General features: G+C 41.9%; 1 protein-coding gene across 3 annotated transcripts in view; it reads right to left on the bottom strand.

Annotated features, from left to right (window-relative positions):
• Positions 1–228: 228 nt before the first annotated feature.
• Positions 229–23,445, bottom strand: part of LOC107399333 (zinc finger protein 39-like) — a 66,168-nt gene continuing 42,951 nt past the window's right edge. The window contains exons 1-6 of one of the 3 annotated variants that reach the window (XM_076542426.1): positions 17,878–17,986; positions 16,479–16,535; positions 13,875–14,004; positions 11,164–11,290; positions 6,084–6,176; positions 229–4,054 (exon numbers count right to left, since the gene is read on the bottom strand). In XM_076542426.1, coding sequence (XP_076398541.1) covers positions 2,406–4,054; positions 6,084–6,176; positions 11,164–11,290; positions 13,875–13,922 — 1,917 coding nt within the window. In that variant the 5' untranslated portion in view covers positions 13,923–14,004; positions 16,479–16,535; positions 17,878–17,986 and the 3' untranslated portion in view covers positions 229–2,405. Of the gene's footprint in view, positions 4,055–6,083; positions 6,177–11,163; positions 11,291–13,874; positions 14,005–16,478; positions 16,536–17,877; positions 18,023–23,445 lie in introns of those variants that run through there. The other 2 variants (XM_042283351.2, XM_076542425.1) reach the window with 2 other exon arrangements.

Here is a 23,445-nt window from a genome sequence, read left to right as displayed (position 1 = left end):
TAGTTACAGAGCATTTGGTCCACATACTCACACAGATGCTGATGTCCCATTTAAAGGCGTAAGAAAGAGGAACAAAGGGGAAATTATCCCTCTGAGGGTGGGAGGGAATGAGCACTACAGTTCATAACAGCCCAAGATCAACTCTCACTCCAGCTGTGAACAAACCTCTTTTTGTGCTTCTGACTGTAAATACTTTTCCTATCAGACACACAGGCCCACTCCAAGACATCACGTTAGGAAAAGAATACTTTATTTACTTGAGCCGGTAAAACTGTCACACACATTTAGATGACACAAGACTAAGAAAGTATATAATACAATGTCTGAGGGTAAGAAGCTATAAAGAGGCCAGAATGGCATCAAATGTGGGAAATATCAATGTACATTGCAACATGTATTACATGAATCAATGTACACTGCAACACATATTGCACGAAACCATGGAGACTCTCTTCTGTTTATTCTCATCATGGAACACAATTGATATGACATACTCATATCCATGAACCATACATACATGAGTGTACTATCCAACATACTGTAGGCTGTTCAGCTACATCCTTATATGTGCCACTGCCCTCTCCCAAACTCTAGTTAAAACATCACAAATGTCCCTCGACAGGCAGATGCTCACTGATAGGCATTACCAATATTCATCTCCTGACATGCAGATTTTGGAAAACAACTGGAATATGAGATTTAACATTTCTCCCCCCCCCAAAAAAAATTAATATATAGATTCCATAGTGATAATCTTCCTTGGTCGAAACCTGACTGGAAATTTTATTGAATGGTTTCACACATAAAAGCAATGTGCATTCAATGATCTGTTTAATGGAAGATCCTTACTAGAAACACACTCAGTATTTCCGGGAATTTTATCGGGATTTCTTCTTCCCCAAGGCAGCATGGGAACGAAGAGTGGCCACAGATCTCTCCTAAGAGTTTTCTAGAGACAATCTGTCTGCCTCACCACCTCTTAGAGTGAACTAATGGCTGTGGCTCTGCACTGTTACAGACTCTGCAGACCTCCCTTCCATACACTAGAGATGGCAGAAACATGCAGGAGGATCATAGCTCTCTGGACAGAACATTCCTAAGCCACAGTGCCCTTCTATTCATGGCTGCTAAACACACTGAAGGTTATCTGCACTTCAGGCCAACTATGGATGGGCTCCCAGGTGGAGTTCGTTAAGATTTGGGGGGTTAGCGGGATACATGCATTTACATTCCACTAAAGAGCTTAGCACGAGGTCCCACAAACTGAAACAGACTGCAAAACACAGGCTGATGAGTGCAGCAAAGAAAATAAATCTTGGGGAGCACATGGTACTCTGCTTCCTGGACTTAAGGACTTTGTGGGATGAATTCCTGTTGAGTGACTTCTTAGAAACACTACCCACATTATTATCTGTTTTGCAAGGTCTCCTCTGTGCTAATTCAAATGTTTCCTGAGGTCTCCTTTATACTATGTGGCTCTTCCAGATACGTACAGTGACTACATCTGTATGAGTGAAGGTCTGACATTAGTAGAAGGGTTTCCCACATACATTACTCATGTGCTTCCGAGCAGTCACTGATGTTTAGAGGTCTGCCTACTGAAAAAGGCATTTCCGTATACATTACTCTTGGGGTTCCTCAGTAGTGCATGTCTAATGCAAAGAGACTCAGCATCCCTTGAAAGGTTCTCTGCTTACCTTATACTCACCTATGTGTTTAGGGTTACTCACCTATGTGACTTCTTTCATGTACAGCAACAGATGGCTTATGGTTGAAATATTTCCTACAGTATTTATAGTCATAGGGTTCTCAGTTTTGAGTTTTCAGGTGGACAGAGGTTTGTCTTGAGTGTGTGTTTTCTGCACATAAACAACATTCATGGAGATGTTCCCATGTCTTCTTTGGTATGCAGTAAAAAAATGACCTATGGTTGAAGGATTTTCTACATTCATAGGGTTTCTTTAATAGGGTGTGAATTACTTAATAACTGCTGAGATATGATATCTAGGGAAGGGTTTTTCAACATCTCACCCATTTGTACATGTTTTAATGAGTTGTATCTTATGGTTGAGATTTTTTTACATTTATATGCTCTTAAGGTTTCTCATGTTTATGAGTTCTCTGATGTATCTTTGGCTGGAATATTTTCTTAGTTTTTAATTATAAAAGTCTGTCACCTGTATGAATTCACAGATGTGTGCACCAGCTTGACATCTGGCAGCAGGTCTATCCACAGACATAACGCTCATGGAGTTTCTCCCCACTAAAGCTCCTAATAAACATGGGCAGCTGACTAGTGGTGGAGAGGTGTTCTATATTCTTCCCATTCACAGGATTTCTCACCTGGGGGAGTTCTCTGATGTACACTGGTGTGAACTCTGCTTAAAGGCTCATCCACACACATTTCACTGATAGTGTTTTTCACCTGAGTGAGTCCTCTGATGTCTGGTGAGATGGAACTTCAAACTAAATGATTTTCTACACTGTTTACATTCATAGGGTTTCTCACTCATATGAATCTTCTTATGTGTATAGAGGCTTGGACTCTGCTTGTAACTTTTGCCACATACAACACACTCGTAGGGTTTCTCACTTGTGTGAGTTCTCTTATGTGCATGAAGGTGGGAATTTTGCTTAAAGGACTTTCCACATACATCACACTCATAGGGTTTCTCACCTGAATGAGTTCTCTGATGAACAGTGAGGTATGACTTGAGAATAAAAGATTTCCTACATTCTTTACATTCATAGGGTTTCTCACCTGTATGAATTCTTATGTGTGTGTAGAGACTTGTCCTCTGCTTGAAACTTTTTCCACATGTAGTACATGCAAAGGGTTTTTCACCTGTGTGAATTCTTTGATGTACAACAAGAAATGACTTCAGCCTAAAAGATTTCCCACATTCATTACAGTCATATGGCTTCTCACCTGTGTGAGTTCGCTGATGTGCGTTTAAGTGGGCTCTTTTGTAAAAGGCTTTTCCACATACATTGCACACATAGCGTTTTTCCTGTGTGTGAGCTTGCTGATTCACAATGGGTTTTGACTGCTGACAGTCTTTACACTCATAGGGTTTCTCAGCTGTGTGAGCTCTCGAATGTGAGTAGATATTTGGTGTATGGTTAAAGGTTTTCCCACATGTATTACATTCATATGCTTTCTCATATCTGTGCAGTGTCTCAAGTTGGAGGTTAGACTTACTAATTGTTTTTCCAGATATATTGTATTCATGGGATTTCTCATCCTTGTGAGGGTTCTGTTGAACACTGCAATTTAATTTTGAGCAAACAGTTTTCTCATATACATTCCTTCCATCCCCTATGATTCTCTGCTGAACACTTTTTTCTGATTTCTGACAAATGTATTTCTCATCTTCATTACATGTATAAGGCTTTTCTCCCATATTCAAACTCTGATGTTTTCGGAGGTTTGATTGTATATTGAATATTGGTTCACAATCATTACTTTTATAACATTCCTTTTCTTTGTGTGTTTTTAAGTGCTGTGTTAGATGAGAATTTTTATAGAACAATTTCCCACACACTTTACATTCAAAAGTTTGCTCCTGTACCTGGGTCCCCCCTTGAGCAGGAAGAGCTAACTTTTCTAATCCTTTCCTGTAGTTCAACTTACTGGAAGGATCTCTGATAGGAAATGTGTTCTGTATCCACACTGTCTTCGTGTGGAGAGCTTCACTGTGCCCACAATACTGAAAATGCTTTTCTTCACATTTAGTACTGTGATATAGACTAAGAGGCTCAGGAAGTCTAGGGGACACCCTGGTTACATGAGGAAGATCAAGTTCCTCTACAGCCTGCATCTCACTGGGCTCACTAGGGAGAAGCACACGATCCCATATATGAAGCACCCCAGGTCTCATTCCAGAAGACATATCGTTCTTTACAGCTAGTCTTAAAACATGGTTTGAGCTAGTCAAAGGTTTTCCTGCTTTAGCCCTCTCCTCAGCTGATGTGCTGCTGCTCTTGGCAATTACCAGATTGCATCCATGCATCTTCTGATAGTCTTGGTTGATCTCATTTGCATGCTGCATATCTAGAAGAAATAAAGAAATGGAAGGTTTTCTGGTTAGTACCCATACAGATCAAGTGTGGTACACTTGTCTGTTACCTAAGGAAAAATTTCTTGATGAAATGATGCAGACACCTCCAGTATTTTTCAAATACTAATAATCTTCCTCCATATACAGAAGAACGATTATTGATATTCCTAATTTAATCTGAATTAGATACAACACATAGGGAAATCTGCAAACATTTGGTTCCATAAGCCAAGGTGTCCCCACAATACTGAGAACTGTTGCACAGGTCTGACATTAATGACTGGCACTTCCCTATCTCTGTACACATAGACACACTGACTCATAAAATCATGCTTCTCCTTTATCTATTCTTTTATTTATGCTTTGGCACTTTGACCATGTTAAAATTGAAAAACGAATGGAGTTTTCTGTACAAATTCACTGCATACGTTGAATCAGAGTGATTTCCACAAAGAGAAAAATGGAAGGCTAATAGCATAACCCTTCACAAAATATGAGCCCTGAAATAAGCAACCTGTTGGTCATTTGACCTTCAAGTCCAAGGTCTCCTAGATGTCACACTAATCTCTAGATGTACTCCATCCTAGAATCTACCTAAGTGCTTCTTAACTTTGCAAATTCTGCTATCTTCATATACATGATTTTATTTTTGTAACTTTTCTCATATTTTATCAATCCCTTGGTGAGTTGTCTAAAGGACTATGTTTTCAGTGTTAGTTTCAAACTATTAACATCAAAATTGGACTCTTAATAAAATAATATGCACTCGAGAGTTCTTGTCCACTACATATTATATACCATGTTTAGAAATCAGTGGTCTAAAATTAAATTAAATCAAAAGAAAGTGATAATCTTAAAGTTGCATATTCTTTAGACCTTAAATATTTTTTCCTTCTTTTATTCAGGGAAGACTTTGGGTGAGGGCTGATGATTTCTTAAATGCCAAAATTTCTATTCTCAACACAACAGAGCTCTTTAGCCTGTTGATAAATCTCTTGACTTCCACTTTTTGTTCCAGAATATCAAACAAGTGTATAAGAGGGAGCAAAGAACAAGCAATAAACACATAAATAAAGGCTCAAAACAAGCTGTACAAATGAGGAAAGGACAACTAAGAATTTAAATAAAATAACCTCACCAACAAACATGTCTAAGAACAACCACAGACTGAACAGAATTTATTTAGCCTAAGATAACATATTGAAAAAACTAGAAAGGGGAATGAATTTGCTAAGCCTAAGATATTACATGGCAAAACATAACTAAAGTGGTGTGATGGCTAATCTTGGCTGTCAACTTGACTATATCTGGAACCAACTTAAACCCAGTCAGCTGTACAGACCTGTGAGGGATTTTCTGGATTGGATCTTTTAAGTGGGAAGGCCCACTCTAAATATCAGCCAGACTGTCCAGTGGCACCCCATATAAAGGTCATGGAAGAAGGGGATTTCTTCTTTTTGCCTGCTTGTCTTCACTCTCACTGGCAAGTGCATCTATCTTGTTGCTGAGGCATTCCTTCACTGATTTTAGGACCTAACTCTTCAGGATTCCAATGCATACTGAAGACAGAAGCTCACTAGGAATCCTCAGAGACTCCAGCACAAAATGGTACTGGTGAGACATCCAGTCTCACTGACCTGACTGAGTAACTACCAGAATTTTGACCTTTCTGTTGGGACAGCCTTTGTTGGACTACCTAGGCCACAGCCTGTAATCCACTCTAATAAATCCCGTATTTGTGTGTGTGTGTGTGTGTGTGTGTGTGTGTGTGTGTGTGTGTGTGTGTGTATTCTATCAGTTCTGTTCCTCTAAGGAACCCTGACTAATGTAAGTGGTATGCATTTATATGAAAGAGCTTGCCTTGCAGATTGTTGTATATATTGTACATACTGATTGTTGGATGAGTAAGAACACTTAAATTCAAGTTTGGAACAAGAGAAAAATGGAGATAAGAGCTCAACACAGCCACCATTTGATGAGCTTCCTCAACTTGGCATCCTTGTCCAGGGTATAGTCACTGACCTGGGAGGCTCGGGTTTGGGACATCGTCTTCCTTCCATGGCTCAGCTTCTTGTTCCAACTTCAGGATCAACTCAGGTTTGGGATCACACTGGTCTATTAATAGGAAATAATTATCAAGTTTTGGCTAACTGCTAAGTCAGGTACATTAAATAATGACAAAACATTGGGCTGGAGAGATGGCTTAGAGGTTAAGAACACTGGTTGCTCTTGCTGGAGACTTGGGTTTAATTCCCAGAGCCCAAATGGAGGGTCACAACTGTTTCAAACTTCAGTCCCAGGGAACCAGATGCCTTCTTCTGGCTTCTGAAGGCACTGCATTCAAGTTGTGCACAGGCATACATGTAGACAAAAAACCCATACACATAAAACCAATATATATCTTTTTTTTTTTTTTTTTTTTTTTTTAAAGATATATTTATTATGTATAGTGTTCTGTTTGCGTGTACCCCTGCAGGCCAGAAGAGGGCGCCAGATCTTATTACAGATGATTGTGAGCCACCATGTGGTTGCTGGGAATTGAACTCAGGACCTCTGGAAGAGCAGTCAGTGCTCTTAACCTCTGAGCCATCTCTCCAGCCCCCCAATATATATCTTATTATGTGCATTGGGCAGTGACAGGACCAATGAGAACATTTCATAAGAGCTTTAAGAACATCCACAGATTCACTCAAAATAGATCAATCCCCAAGGTGTATCCCAGTCAACTATTAAATCCAAAACAGGACTGGAGAGATGACCCAGGAGGGAAGAGCGGACACTTCTGCAGGGGACCAGAGTTCAGTTCTAAGCACTAACCCAGGCAGTTCACAAACAACTGTAAACTCCAGCTCCAGAGGCTCCACTTTCGTCTTGCATCCTATGTGAACACTGTACTCACATACATAAATGTACATACAGACACACATAATTAAATATGATTAAAAAAAACCCTACAAAACAAAGACAGAATTCTAAGATAGCATGAGAGCCAGCATGTGGCACATTTTAATACTTTTAGCACTGAATTTTGAAGGAAAGTCTGTGGAGAGAGATTTTTTTCTTTTTTGTTTTTTCAAGACAAGTTTTATTCGTGTAGCCAGGCAGTCCTGAAACTCATCCTGTAAATCAGGCTGGCCTTGAAATCAGAGCTACATCTACCTCTCCCTCCCAAGTGCTGAGATGATTAAAGGTGTACACCACTGTACCTGGCCGAGAAATTATAGCTTAAAAAACCTAAATTTTACAAAGTAAGAAAATGAAAAAAAGGCAGATGAGATACTCAGCAGGTAAAGGCACTTGCATCTAAGACCTGACCTGAGTTCAATCCTCAGGAACCACATGATGGAAGGAGGATGCAATTCCTGCAAGTTGTCTTCTGACCTCTACATACACCCCAAGGCATACACATGCCCCCACCACACAGAAATAAATACAATAAAAGCAAAACAAACTTTTAAATGATAAGACAAACAGTATGTCATACACTGAACAATACCCAAATAGCATAGTAAATGTCTCCAAATGTAGAAACTTTACAGACCATAGATGTGGTCTGCTAACTATGGCCAACACACACATACAAGAAAAGATGAGACATATTAAAAATATCAAAGAGTATTTCCAAGCAACAATACCATAACCAGAACATTCAAACAGAAACAAAAACTTTCAAATGTAAACAAGTAAAAACTTTTATTACCTCAGGCTGACTTGACAAGAAATGGTTAATGTCCACAGGATACTATCATGAAAACACATGGAAAGGTAAAAACTCAAATGCAGAGCAGATGCACAAAAAGTAAGTTTAAAATAATTCCTATCTATATAGGAAACCACAAAACAACCAAGATTTTTTTTTTTTTTTTTTTTTTTTTTTTGTTTTTTTTTGTTTTTCGAGACAGGGTTTCTCTGTGTAGCTTTGCGCCTTTCCTGGGACTCATTTGGTAGTCCAGGCTGGCCTCGAACTCACAGAGATCCACCTGGCTCTGCCTCCCGAGTGCTGGGATTAAAGGCGTGCGCCGCCACCACCGCCCGGCAACAACCAAGATTTATCAGAAAAGAACAGAAGGTATGAAGAGAAACAGCAACAACAAAACTTCCAAAACAGCATTTTGTAAGAATGTAATCTGTGAGTCAGAGGATACAGGCTGGCCAAACGGCTAACAAAAGAAACTTGATGATTCACTACCCAAGCAAAAGTCAATGTGCCAATGAAGGTACACCTAGATTGATGGTTAAGGGACTGAAACGATGGCCAACACATACAGACCTCCTAACTGCTAACTATGGCCAGCACACACAGACCTCACAACTGTTAACTATGGCCAACACACACAGACCTCACAACTGCTAACTATGGCCAACACATACAGACCTCACAACTGTTAACTATGGCCAACACACACAGACCTCACAACTGTTAACTATGGCCAACACACACAGACCTCACAACTGCTAACTATGGCCAACACACACAGACCTCACAACTGTTAACTATGGCCAACACACACAGACCTCACAACTGTTAACTATGGCCAACAGACCTCACAACTGTTAACTATGGCCAACACATACAGACCTCACAACTGTTAACTATACTTAAGTTAGACAAAGTGACTTTAAAACCAAACATTGTAAAAAAAAGACAAGGCTCATTATAATGATATATGTATATTAATAGTCACATATATAGTAGACATTTTATAACATTTTACACACACACACACACACACACACACACACACACACACACACACACACACCACCCCACTGCTGAAGGACCCAATTACACAATGCAAACACATGAGAAGTAAATCCACAGTGCAATTAAACTTTACTTAGAGACCAAAGAGGCTTTAAACATCACAGAATTATTCCACCCAAAACACATTGCCCTCATCAACAAAGCACTCTCCAGAACAGATCAAATGTCAGGAAACAAAAGAAGCTTCAATGTACCATAAAACAAAACAAAAAAACAAAAGCAAAGTGAAATATACCCTGGGTGTCCTAGACCACAAAGAACAAAACTAGAAATCAACAGTAAGGACTGGCTCAACGTGGTGGCTCACAACTATAATCTGCACGCTGAGGAGAGTGCGGCAAAAGGATGGTGAGCTGTAACCTAGCTGTGATGTTCTGAAAGAGAATGGTGTCCATAGACTCATGTTTCAACACTTGGTCCCCATCTGGTAAGACTGTTTGGGTGTTGGGGAGGTGTGTCACTGTGGGCAAACTTTGAGTTTCAAAAGTCCTGTGCCATTCCCAGTGTCCTCTCTCTGCATCATGTTTGCGGACCAAGATGTGAGCTCTCGGCTGTTCCTGCCTCCATGCCTTGTTCTGCCATCATGGACTCTGACCCTCTGAAACTGGGAGCCCAGTTAAATGCTTTCTTGTCTAGTTACCTTGGTCATGGTGTGTTTTGACAGCAACAGAAAAGTAACTAACACACTAGCCAAAGCTACACAGTAAGATCCCATCTTCAAATGCGGTCAGATTTGAAAAGATGATCAGGGTTGGAGAACCAGCACTCAGATGAAGCTGGGTGTGGTGGTGGGGGTGGGGGGGTCGGGTGGGGGGTGGGGACAGAAGGAGGATAGAGACAGGCACATTCCAAAAGATTGCTGGCCAATAGCCTGGCTGGAAAGGCAAGCTTCTGGTTCAGTGAGAGTCTGCCTCAAGATATAAGGGGGAAAGTAGAGGAAGCCTCATGCATGTAAAGGATCAGGCAAACCCCATAAACTGATGTGCATGGACCACACACAAACAAAAAAATAAAACATCCAGCCCTTCCCCAACCCAAGTCAGGCATTAAAAAAAATCATGAAAAGTATACTGAAAGTAGGTAACACTGTCCTGAATGAGGAACTGTCAAAAACAAACCAAAAACTTCAAAGTGCACAGCAACAAAGAGTCTACTGCCATTCAACAATGTGGTAAGATGTGGTAAACGCAATAGAAAGAAAGCAGTAAGTTCTTACACAAGAGCAAGGGATGAAAGAGGAACAGGGAAGGGACAAACACCAAAGTGGAAATCAGTACAAAGAAAATACTAGTGAGAGCACCAATGTAAAAACTGACACAAGCACAAAACCAAAAGAGCAGGTAACAGGCAGAAGTTGTTTGTTTGTTTGTTTGTTAATGTGTTTGGTTTTGTTATTTTGAGATGGTTTCTATGTAGTTTTGGCTGGCCTAGACTCTCCATGTAGACCAGGCTGGCCTTGAACTCACAAAGATCTGTCTGTCTCTGCCTCCCAAGTGCTGGGATCAAAGGTGTATACTATCATGTGTAGTATATAGGAAGAGTTTTTGAAAAAATGAATATAAAACTTTAGCTCCTGCTGTTGAACGTGACAGTGCTGATGCTCTCTCTGCTGCTTCTCACTGTGTTAACAGCTCAGGCTACTCCACCACAATGAGGCACAGACGAGTACTACAGAGAAGCTGTTGCAAGACTGGGGAGGAGCAATGTTTTCATGAATATGTAAGACTATGATGTACCAGTTAAAATCACAAATAGCACTGGATGTGGTGGAGCATGCCTTTTATCCCAGCACTTGGAAAACAGAGGTAGCTGAATCTCTATGAGTTCAAGGACAGCCTGGTCTACATTGTGAGTTCCAGGACAGCCAGGGCTATGTTGAGACCCTACCTCAAAAAACAAACAAACAACAGGGGCGGGGCCTGGAGAAATGGCTCAGCAATTAAGAATACTTGCTGTTCTTGAAGAGGACAAGGTTTGATTCCCAGCAACCACATGGCTGCTAACAACTGTCTGTAACTCCAGTTCCAGGGCCTCCAATGCAGTTTCTGACCTCTTTGGGCACTGCATGCACATGGTGCACACACATACATGGAGGCAAAATACTCATACATATACAAAAATAATAAAACAAATCTTAAAGAAATACAAACAGTCTGGTGATTAAGCTCAGGGCTTACCTATATTGCACAAGAACCAGTTTGGTCACTAGCACCAAAAAAAAAAAAAAAACAAACAAAAAACCAAAAAACCCAAAAAACAAAAAATCCTTGGAAGTAGTTCCTGTACTTACGAAAAAGGAATAAGCTTCTAATAGGATTACTGGGGACTTTCACTTACTCAAGGACAGCAGGCTGCTGTAGGTCTCCAGCATCACGTCCCTGTAGAGCTTCCTCTGAGCATCATCCAGGTCCTGCCACTCCTCCCAGGTGAAGTCCACAGAGACATCCTCAAATGACACCAACCCCTGTAATAAGACAACATTCCTCAGCCCAAGCCTTCAGCCTTAGGCAAGAAATAGGAATATGGGAGGTCAGGAATATGGGAGGTCACTCCTCTCCACAAGCATCATTTACACACAATATACATAAGTTTTCTCATCCTGGAAGAAAAATCATCTGCAAAATGCCTTACAAACAAACTAATTTAGCAATGATGAGAGACAAAAGGTAGAAAACAAATGTAAGCAATTGATAATCCTTTGGTTCCCCTATTGAATACATCTCTGACTCTAACAATTACAAATCTAAGTAATGTTGTCTGTAAGTTACGTAAGTACAGTCATAGGCACCCACACATGCCCTTCCAAAATTTAGAACTGCTAGATCCAACAGAAACATCACTAGCATCCTATAGGGCACTATCTAAACAAGCAGAAGCCAGTTCAACACCTAGACATTTTGAAAGTCATCCCATGAAAGGAGAAAGGGGAGGGTCTTAGGGCACAGCCAGAGGGGAAGAATCACTTCACAATTTCCACATTGGGAAACAGAGCACTGAGAACAGAGAACTGAAGACATGCAATGTGGTAAGCTCCACAGATCCCATTCCTCCAGAAGGCTGAGGCAGGGGGACCAGGAGTTAGGGGTTAGGCAGACAAAAGAGGTAGTAAGGAATTGGGAACTCATCACAGAAGGAAACACAAAGCAGCAACAAAAAGAAAAATAAAGAATAGCATTTTCATTAACTTATTTTGTTTTTGATAAAAATGCCAGTTTGTTTCCAAGCTTTTTACATAAACAATTATATGGGAACTGATGTGTTAACTATGTGACATGAAAGAAGGCAGGCAATTTGTGGGAAGGAAACAATAGATTTTTTTTTCTCCTGTGGTTTTGTTAACCTGAAAACAACTGTTTTCCCATGATAACTTGTTTCCTAATTTCTTTTGGAAAACAAGCAAATTAAGGTAGCATGTATAGACCAGAACAAAACGTATACCTCCATTCCCACCTTACTTCAACTCAGAAAGAACTAACTGACGCTGCCTACGAAGTACCTGCAGAAGTGACCTGTCATCTCCGGTGACCTTTTTAAGCTGGTACCTAGTAACTGATTTAGACAAAAAGCAGCATTTAAGACTGTGAAAGAGAAAGAGAGGGAAAGGGCTGCTTATTCTCTGAGCACAATACATCGGAAAGGCTTTCATTCATCATCGGCAAAGACCAAACTTCCCGGGAAACAGAATAAGAAGTTCCTTAACTAGAGCCATGGGCTTGGGAAGTAATGACCAGGGCACAGAATCAGAGCCTCATCTAGGAAGGTGTCCAATCTTCAGGGTTAAGGCTATCCATCACACCTGCCCAAGACTCCAAGACTGTAGTGAAGATGATGCCTCTCAAGGTTTACCCCTTCAGCTCATTACCATGTTCCCACACATACTCCAATCTGTTATACTTTGTACAGGGTAGGTTGAAATTTATCTATAAATGCCAGATATCTGAGACCAGAGTAGTCATAATGGGTGTTAAATGAATTCCTGGCATCATTTTGAGACACAAGATAATAAGCACAAAGCGCTAAAAAGATGGTAATTTGGATGTGCTGGCATATGTGTGGAAGAGGAGTCCAGGACATGGTGACCACTGCCTACCCATTTTCAGTGCCATTTATGTCAACAGAACATATACCTCCATTCCCACCTCATTTCAACTCAATCAGGACTAGCTAACGCTGCCTAAGGAATTATCTGCAGAAGAGACCTGCCACTTCTGATGACCATTTGAAGCTGGCACTTGGTTTGCTGTTCTTTTCCACACTGATCAGAAAACTCCAGGAAGGCCATTCTGTGAAGCTATCATGGTCACAGATGTGATCTATACCTTGCTTATATAACCACCAAAGCTGGAAGTGTTGTTTATCAAAACATAACCTATAGCTCTGACATCCAAGGAAATAGACTGCATCAGTTAGAGAAGATCCAATCTTGAGGATAGACCAGGAACACCCACACATGCACACTAAACCGAGTTTCACAGCTTACACTGACTTCTGGGTCTGAACTGTTCTACTTTTAATTTTCAGTGAGGAAATATCTTTCTAAAAGGAAGTAGTCAATAAATACACAACTATAATAAAAGCTGAGAAATTTGAATTCATATACAATAAAATTAGATCCCAAGACAAAGCAACAGCAGTCACAAAAAGATGCCGTCACTTCTAAAAATATTTACTTCCTAATTCTATACCTAAAAGAAATTACAGAGAAAAACCAGCATCCAAAATATTTGCTTGATATATGTGGACATACACAAAAACATTCCTGACCTACAGTCATAACTAAAGTGTCTAGAATATTTGTAGTCCTTTCTGATGGGGGTGTTTTGGCTACAAGAGGGCACAGTTATACTAAGAGATGCCCTTAGTGATCTCCTGTACTCTAGACATACTCTTCCTTTTGTGGTTTGACTATGGAATGTTCTCTACAGGCTCACTGCTTTGAGCATGTGATCCAAAGTGTGTGGTGCTACTTTGAAGGCTTTGGAAGGTTTAGGTGGTAGGGTCTGGCTGCTGGAAGTAGACTAGAAATGGGGTGTCTTTGAAGATTATACCTGCCCCTGGTTCCTTCCCACTTCTCTCTCAGGTTCCAGGTCTGCCATGGTGTGAACAGCTGCTCCTCTTCACACCTCCACTGATGGAGCCACTCCAACCTGCCACCACTGCCATGATGGACTCACACCTCTGAAACAATGAGCCAGAATAAATCTCCCTCCCCTAAGTGGGTTCTTCAGGTATTTATTTGGTCACAGCAGTACAAAAGTAATGAATATCCCCCCGATCGCCATTGTAGACTAGTCGGATTTTCCCTTGGTAATCTAGATGACTCGGGAAAACCACCACTAGCTCCTCTTCCACCTATTGCCTTGGAGTCAGAAGAAAGCAAAGTGCTCGGGATAAAATCAGTTCCTCCAGCTGAACAGTCTCATGGGTGTGGCCTTTGCTAGAAGCACTGCTCCTTATCAATATAAGAGAGCTAGGCCAGTAGTGCATGTGGCTATGGGAACAGAAACAAAACAACAGTCCTAGCTGCTGAGTGTGGCGGTGCTTATCTTTAAGGTAAGCACTCGGGAAGCAGAGGTGGGTGGTCTGTGAGTTCAAGACCAGCTTGTTTTTCAGAGCCAGTTCTAGGCCAACCAAGGTCATCTAGTGAGACCTTGTCTTAAAAGTTCCTAGTGCCAGGTACTTTACTTGTAAAGTCCTCTGCTGAGGTCATTTCTGATGAGGTTTGACAGGAGACACAAATACCTTCATCTCTTTCTACCATCCAGATAATGTCAACACTCCTGTTACCCAAATGTGTTTGGCCTCAATTTTTGAATCCAGGATTCCTTCTAAGCTACTGACCATGACCCTGAGCCACTGTGCACGTCAATGAAGGTACGAGTGCGTGGTACTCTTCTCACCTTCGCCTGCGAATTCCCATACTCTGGCTTCTGTATATGGGAAACATCGAGCCAGCTGTTGGAACTGACCCAGTGTCTTATAGCCTCTGTAGAGACTCCTGCCCCAACCCTGTCAGGACTGCAGTCTAGCTGGTCCTGTTTCTTGTGTTTAAAGTAATGTCAAAACATTTCTGAGCAAGAAATATATTCTTTATGATCTACAAACCAGAAGTTTGGAAGTATTGACATAAAATATATAATCAAGATATGTACATTATTCAGATCCATGCTCCTGTTTTTACTTTGCTCTGTGTGCCTTTCTCAGGACTCCCACACTAATGGTATCCCACTAACTTCTGTTTTCTCCCACTTACTCCCCAGGCCTGCATTGCACCCACTTGCTAGCAGTACAGTTCATCAGCACTCAGGCCTCACCACTGAGGAACAGACCCCTCCAGCCTAGCAGAGACGGACAGTTCCAGTGTGAGCAAGAAAGTAGATACTCGTCTTTAGGCAGCCACACTTCCTCACCATCCACAGCATCACATGCTGCCCCTGGACCAAGAATGAACAACTAACAAAGCCAGCAGGAACTGCAACTCCTAACATTAGACCTCAGGGAGCAAAGGAAGGGAACGGAGGTGGAGGGAAAAAAACGGTCCAGAAAAAAAAAAAAAGAAAGAAAGAAATCCCTCCTTCCAGCGCACTCATCAAGGCCATAAGGTAGATCAGTGTCAATACCATATACAAGGAAAAAAATGGAGGCTGTGACTTCCATTTTGTCAAGGAGAGCTTGATATGTCTTTGCATATCAACACAGGAGTTAAACTTACAATCTGAAAGCTAACAAGTGGTTCATGCTACCAAGAACTAGTCACTAAACTCAACGGGTTGGATTACAGAAGTCCTCTAAGGTGGGATGAGTGGGGAACTGAGCAGAAGAAAAGAGTAAGCTATGAGAAGGAGAAAAAGAACTAAGAAAAGGAGCTGAGGAAGCAGCAGCAACATCAAGACTGAAATGAAGACCTTCCCGGTGAAGATGAAGGGCACAACTCTGCCGCACGGCAGAGGCTTAAGTAAGGCAGCTGGCAGAGGGCAGTGTTGCCACCTGACTGCGATGGCTGTGCAGAATCTGAACCAAGAGCACAGTGAGTAGGAGAAAAAATGCAAACTGTAAAGACAAGTTATTACCAGCAACTTATGCTGGGACATTGTTATGATCTACACACACACACACACACACACACACACACACACACACACACACAGAGGAAACGCAGGGAGAGAAGTGAAGGACCCACAGTAATTGTCTTCATACATTCCAGGTCTCATCTGACTTAAGTGGGGTCTTCCTAAAGCTCTGTGGAACTATACAACTTTAGCCAGCAAAGAAGAGCCCTGTGAATCGATCTGAGCTTGAGCACTTGGGAACTGACACTGTTGAAGGCTGTGTTCATCTCCAGCCTGGGAATGCAGCTCTGTCCACGGCATGCACGTGTCCATGCAGCCTGTTTAGAACTCACAGGACACGAGAAGCTGGCACTTTCTGAGTCAGTCCAACTCCTACAACAAACAGACCATGTCAGGAGAACTAGAGACCACGTTGCATGTGACTTAATCACTCTACAAAAGACCTTATAATGTGGCTCCGTCAACACATCCCATGCTCTCATCTGGATGTATCTACCTTACATTAGGTTTATTCTTCCATTCCAATTTTCAAAAGTCCTAAACTATAGTATAAGACAAGGTGAGGCTAACTATACAACTTACCTCATATGTGTCCATTGTCCTCGTTCTTTCAGACATGAGAGGACCGTGCAATCGCAGCTAGAAGAGAAGGTCAACAGAAATTAACTCACAAGATAGGATCTTGCTTTCAGATCCCAATTCACAAAGACCGGGAGAAAGCTACAAGACAATGAAAATGTCTCCCTGTACGGAAATAGTGTTATACTTGAAAACTGCCACAACGGATCTTGTTGAAGGAGCACCAGGAATTTTATTAAATGGTAGAGATTCATCATTCAGTTATACACAGGCTAATGCAAACATCTGATGCTTGCTTAGCAACTATGTTATTCTAAAATAATTCAATGTTTTAAGGGTGGGTGTTTAATGAACATTATTGAGTCACAGAAATCATAGGAAGCTACAAAGGCAATATTACTTAGGTTCCTGTCAGTTTGGTACGGTTCAACACAAATGCACCATAAAGAACTGTCCTGCTAGTAGATCTTGTGTTACATATTTAAATTTCACAGAAAGTGTGTCTCCTCCCATCTAGATGGTTTCCTCTCAAGACCACACTGGCAAATTCTCTGTAGGACCTTTGCAGTGGTATTTCACAATGGCCGGTCTCCCTGCAGTCAGACCTCGGCCTAGCTCCCTCCCACAAATTCACTCGCTCTAGCTGGTGTAGCTACAACAAATGAGATCTGTACAGTTTTTAAAATGTTATCCCAGAGAGAACTGGCTGAGATGGTAACTTTGTGTCCCTACACACCGCTTCTATACTGTTTTTAAAAACGAGTATTAGGGTATTCAGAACACTAGAAGTAAAACTACCATAGGCTCCAGGAAGCCACAGTTCTGAATGTGGGTCCAAAGGAGCTAAAACCACCATGAGGCAGCTCGGCTCCTCTGTGAACTACTGCTGTGTCATAGCTCTTTCCTCCAGACACAACAGGTCTGAAGAGATGCCCTTAGCAATGAAGCAAGAATGCAGTGATGGCTAAGTCTCTGGTAACTGTGGTCTGGCTGATTAACACCCCAAAGTCGCTGGTCCCTCACCTAGGAGTCCAGCCATCGCTTCTCTGCCAACATCCTCCCCACCAGCTTTCCCCTTACTAATCGGTCAAGGGACTGACTCCTCGATGCCTTCCTCTCCGGTGAAGCCCTCACAATGAAGCATCATACAGAGTCTGCAATGTCCTTTTGAACTGCAGCGTGGGGCCACACACCACAACCTGGTGGAGGGAGGACTAAGCTCAGGAGCCGCAGGACTCAGGAACAGGGCCAGGCTGAGCACAGCTTCCAGAATGGAGAGAGACAGGCAGTGAGCTCAGCCCCGCACAGGTTCCCAGCCCAGCGCCTTCTGCACCCGGAACAGCCGAAGAGCTGAGGACCGACCCCGGCCAGCTCCCGCCGGTTCCCCAGAGGCTGCACTCACCTTGGTGCTGGACGTCAGCTTCTGTGTGGCTTTCACCAGAAGGAGAACGTAGGGCCAAAACACCCAGGACCACGACCACGGTGGAAACCGGAAGCAACATGGCGGAGCCGGAGACTGCTCGGGAAAGTACGCCCCGCCTCAGAGCATGGGTCTGATTGGACAGATCCGAGTCTCCTCCATGATTGGATAGAATATTTTGAGTGACAGTAAAGGGTACCAATCGTTGATGGAACAAGGCTGACTGTACTTATCACTTTATTCTTAGACTTTTCCCACTTTAACCTGCAACATCATGAAGTGTGTTTCTTTCTCTACCTGGCTATTCCATTTAGCATGACGTCCTTCAAGTTTATTTATGTCGTCTAAAGTAACGAGGTTTTGCTATTTTTGAGATGTATTTCATTGTGGATATTCACGTCTCCTTTTCATATACCCATGGATGAACACAAGGATGTCATACCTTGACCCCTATGGATAGTTCTGCAATAACTATAGCAGAGCAGGAATCTCGGGCACATTGACCTGAAATCCTTTATTTATATGTTCACAATTGGACTTGCCAATTGTTACAGTAGTTGCATTTTAATCTTTTTGAGAGACCTTCACATTTTTCATAATGAACATCCATCCATTTTTAGCTCCTTTTAAATATGGGTTGCTCATCTTCACATTCTCAATAACACTTGTCAACTTTTCTGTTACTGACAAATTCACTCATACAAATGGTAACTTATTGTGATTTCAGTTTGCATTTTCCTGACACTTGCTAATGTTAAAGGCTTACCATTTGTATAGCCACACCCCCAAATTTGGCCAGTTTATATTTTATACCATACACATAAAACCATATAAAACTTTTCCTCAAAAAGGTAATGTCAATTCTTTCTTATAATAAATACCTTAAGATTTATTCATTATTAAAAGTGCTTTCATAGTATTTTCATTCAAATGTGATATATTTGAACATAATTACATCACCCCTATTTCTCTTGTTTGCTCTGCCCTTCTCTTGCCAAAGTCCTGTTACTTTTTCTAAACATTTCTCCACTATTTTCAATGTCTAAAAGCACTTGCTACTCTTTTAGATGACCCAACCAATAATATGTTGGGGAGCTTACAACCTCCCGTAATCTCATTTCCAGAGGATCCAATGCCATCTTCTGTCCTTCGTGGACACACACACACACACACACACACACACACACACACACACACACACACCATACACTCATTCAGAACATGTAAATAAAAATAAAACCTGGGACGGCCGCCGTGCCGTTGCTGCCTAGCGGGTTTAGCTGGACGGCTGGGCTGACCTCATCCTGCCCTGTGCTCACAGCTTCTGTCAGAAGTGTATTGATAAATGGAGTGATCGACACAGGAACTGCCCCATTTGTCTTCTACAAGACTGGAGCAAACGAATCATGGGTGGTATCAGATGCACCCACTGAAGATGACATGGCTAACTATATTCTTAATATGGCTGATGAGGCAGGCCAGCCCCACAGGCCCTGAGTGGGGAAGACTCTTGTTCTTGTGAGCTCCAAATACACTGTGGTCATAGAGGAGGAGTGGAGGGGTGTGTTGGACACAGGAAGATCAGTTTTCCCACCCTATTTTTGCTATTCTGATGATATGTCCGATTCTGAAGTAAACTCCCATGTCTCCCATGTAGGGTGGGTTACACTTTGCTACTGTTTGGCCAGGTCCCCACTGTCCACCTGTTCCTGGTTGCTCTTATGCCCTTTGCTGCAGATAGCAGCAATACTTGACACTACTGCTTTTCAGGGATGGAGTGTTCTGTGTCTTTTTAGCTAGGTTTACAATTTAGAGTGTTCAAAGTTGTAGCCATCTGAGATAAATGAGTGAAACTAATGTCTCAGTGGGAGTGGCTTCTGCTGGGACCTGAGGAGAGTGCACTCTGCTCCCTTGTGGTTCATTCTGGATCCTTTACTACCAGGGCCCAGTTGCTTCCTGATGTCTGTGTAACTTCAGCAGTGGGTTCTGGGACTGCTTTTTATCAATGCCGTGCTGCAGCACTCGGAGAAGGACTCCGAGGTTGGGACTTCGTCTCGCAGATGGACTCCACTGGAAGAATCTTTGTGGCTGTTCTCTGGACTTGGGGAGGTGTTCATTGTGCCCATGTGGCTTGGCTTTTCAGAAGGCTATTGCAGACACACGTTTATATTTCCAGGTTACACTGAGTCATCCAGTCCTGAGCTAGAGTGTTTATTTTAGAGAAAGACACTGTTCGGAGGCTTCCGTTTCCTCAATTCTCTTAGATTAAAAGAAAAGGAAGATCAGATGAAGCTTTTCACCACACATTTGTAAACCTCTGAAATCCAGAGAGCGATTACCTTTCTTCCCATTTCTCTGAACTCCTTCGAAGTCTGAAGAGAGTACGGTAATAGGAGTACAGCCCTCGGACAATCTCGGCCATGGCTAATGGAGTAAGAACGTTGATGTTAACAGTTTAGCCTATAATAAAACTAGTGCATGATCAACATCCTTAATCATCAGAGAAATGCAAATCAAAACGACTCTGAGATACCACCTTACACCTGTTAGAATGGCTAAGATCAAAAACACCAATGACAACCAATGTTGGAGAGGATGTGGAGCAAAGGGAACACTCCTCCACTGTTGGTGGGAATGTAAACTTGTACAACCACTGTGGAAATCAGTATGGCGGTTTCTCAGAAAATTAGGAATCGAACTACCTCAAGACCCAGCCATCCCACTCTTGGGCATATACCCAAAGAATGCTGATACATATCATAAAGATACATGCTCAGCTATGTTCATAGCAGCACTATTTGTAATAGCCAGAACCTGGAAACAACCTAGATGCCCATCAACGGAAGAATGGATGAAAAAAATGTGGTACATATACACAATGGAGTACTACTCAGCAGAGAAAAACAATGAAAGCATGAAATTTGCAGGCAAATGGATGGAACTAGAAAAAATCATCCTGAGTGAGCTAACCCAAACCCAGAAAGACAGTTATGGTATGTACTCACTCATTGGTGGATTCTAGATATAAAATGAACAATCAGACCACAACCCATAGAACCATAGAGGCTATATATATAGCATGGAGGTCCCTAGGATGACTGTGGCATATAATCAATTTCAGTTTTACTCAATTATTGAAAAAAAATAGCCAAATGAATGGAAACACATGAACTATGAACCAAAGGCTGAGGGGCTCCCAGCTGGATCAGGCCCTCTGAATAGGTGAGACAGTTGATTGGCTTGATCACTTTGGGAGGCATCTAGGCAGTGGGACCAAGTCCTGTGCTCATTCCATGAGTTGGCTGTTTGAAACCAGGAACTTATGCAGGGACACTTGGCTTAGTCTGGGAGGAAGGGACTGGACCTCCCTGGACTGAGTCTACCAAGTTGATCACAGTCCTCGGGGGAGGACTTGTCCTGGAGGAGGTGGGAATGGAGGATGGGCTGGGGGTAAGGGGAGGGCGTGGGAGGGGGGAGAATAGGGGAACCCATGGCTGATATGTAGAAATGAATGGTATTGTAAAATAAAAAATATATATCACAAAAAAAAAACAAAAAAAAAAAAACAAAAAAAAAACTAGTGCATGAAATCAAGTCACCTTTAAGAAATTTTAGCATTCCATAGAAATTTTCTCACTGATTAATTGCAAATGTTCCTATTTTCCTAAGTACAAAGGTACATGATTGAATTTGCTGCTTATTGATTTTTTGATTAAAATCTTAATGAGCATGCAAATAAACTCCCTTTCAAAGAAAAAGACCTGACTTGATTCTGCCCCCCAAATACTGAAGACTTCAGTTGTCTACCAACTGTCACTACAGGACAGTGAAGGACCAAATGGCTGAGGAGTCCTTGCGGGTGTGGAGGCCGGTGCAGTGCTGGCCTCTGGCCTGGCCTGGCTGTGTGTGATGTTTCCCAGCCCGAGACAGCCAGCTTTATCTGCTGTAGGCTCCTGTTGGGAAACAGACTGTATCTGTGGTTTTCAAACCTTAGCAGTGAAACTTCCAGTAAAATGTGAGAGTCCATATGCACCAAGTGTATGCACACATGCTACCGCAGTTATACAGAAGCTGCATTTTATTAATATGGGGTCCTTTTTATCAACTTCATGCAGTGTGGTCACCATTACGTCAGTGTAGGAAAACATCACAATGATTGGTGATACAGTTTCATTAGAATTTAGTGAGTAACAAATTGGTGTGATGAGAAGCTTTTGTTTTGTAAAAATAATATTTCAGGGCTGGGGGTGTAGCTCAGTTGGTAGAGTGTTTGCCTAGCATATGTGAAGACCTGGACTCCATCCCAGCACCGCATAAAAACAAACAGTCCTGGTGATACCTGGAACCCCAGCATTTGAGAGGGGGAAGCAGGAAGGTGAGAAGTTCAAGGACATCCTCATCTGCACAGTGAATTCAAGGCCAGCCTGGGCTACTTTGAGACCCTGTTTCAAAAAAATTGTGGGTAGAGGCTGGAGAACTGGTCCAGTGGTTAAGAGCAATTGCTGTTCTTGCAGAGGACCTGAGTTCAATTCCCAGCACCCGTGTTTGTGGTTCACAGCAGCCTGTAATTCCAGCTCCAGGGGATCCAGTACCCTCTTCTGACCTTCTAAGGCACTTGCATACTTGTCACACACACACCCCAAAAATAAATCTTTAAAACGTTTTAAAATTTGTATTTGCAGATGTTTCAACTTCTTCTGTTGATTCTCAAGTGCTCTGTGGAACATTTTTAAAACCCTGAGATAAGTGATCCTATGAAATATTTTTCAGCCTTAAAAATCGAAATTATCCTTTTGGATTAGTCTTGCTGGTTTAATTCAAATTGCCTAATTGAAAAATGTTTCTGAAAATGAAGAACATAGCTTTATGGGTTTGGTATCTTTTCAGCAATGGACAAAACTTTGATTCCCCAGAATCCTTCACATGTGAAGGAATTAAACGGTGAATCCAGTGACTTGATATTGTCCACAGCCCTTTTCTTACAGTCTGAGCTCCAAGATACGAACTGATCCACTGTGAGATGCCAGTGTCTCCCCTCGCCTCATCAAGTAAATGAGCAAAGCTCTTTGCCCATCTTTCTTCATATGTGGATGGTAGGTAGGGCCTGCCTGCTGCAGTATCCGATCATAAAGTTGTCGCTTTGTCTCACGAGTATATATACACCTTTTCTACTCTGTACAGCTTTGTCTTTTTAAAATAATACTGAATGCACTTACCATAGTAGAGAATCGTGTGCCTTCTGCAATGTGTGAACTGCCTCCTGCTCTGGGGACCTTTTGTAATATGGACTGTTAGTGCTCTGCTCACTCAGTAACTGGGTTGACTCGGATGCTGTAGACACTGGATTTCAGAAGTTGAGTTTAGCTGTGTACTGCTGTAAAGACTGAGGGCAGTGGAAGCTGTTTTATTCTTAGGAGAAACTGATGCAATGTGCAATAAGTAAACCTTGCAAGTGAACATTAGCTAATGACAGACTTTTGCTTATGTAATTTCACATTCTTATGTACTAAATATTTATATTTATTAGAAGACTTTTATATTGTGCTCTGG

This window comes from Peromyscus maniculatus, chromosome 8, assembly GCF_049852395.1.
Source record: "Peromyscus maniculatus bairdii isolate BWxNUB_F1_BW_parent chromosome 8, HU_Pman_BW_mat_3.1, whole genome shotgun sequence".
NCBI classification, from domain to species: Eukaryota; Metazoa; Chordata; class Mammalia; order Rodentia; family Cricetidae; genus Peromyscus; species Peromyscus maniculatus.
The sequence above is the reverse complement of the archived record's forward strand: the minus strand, read 5'-3'. Positions and strand labels throughout refer to the sequence as shown.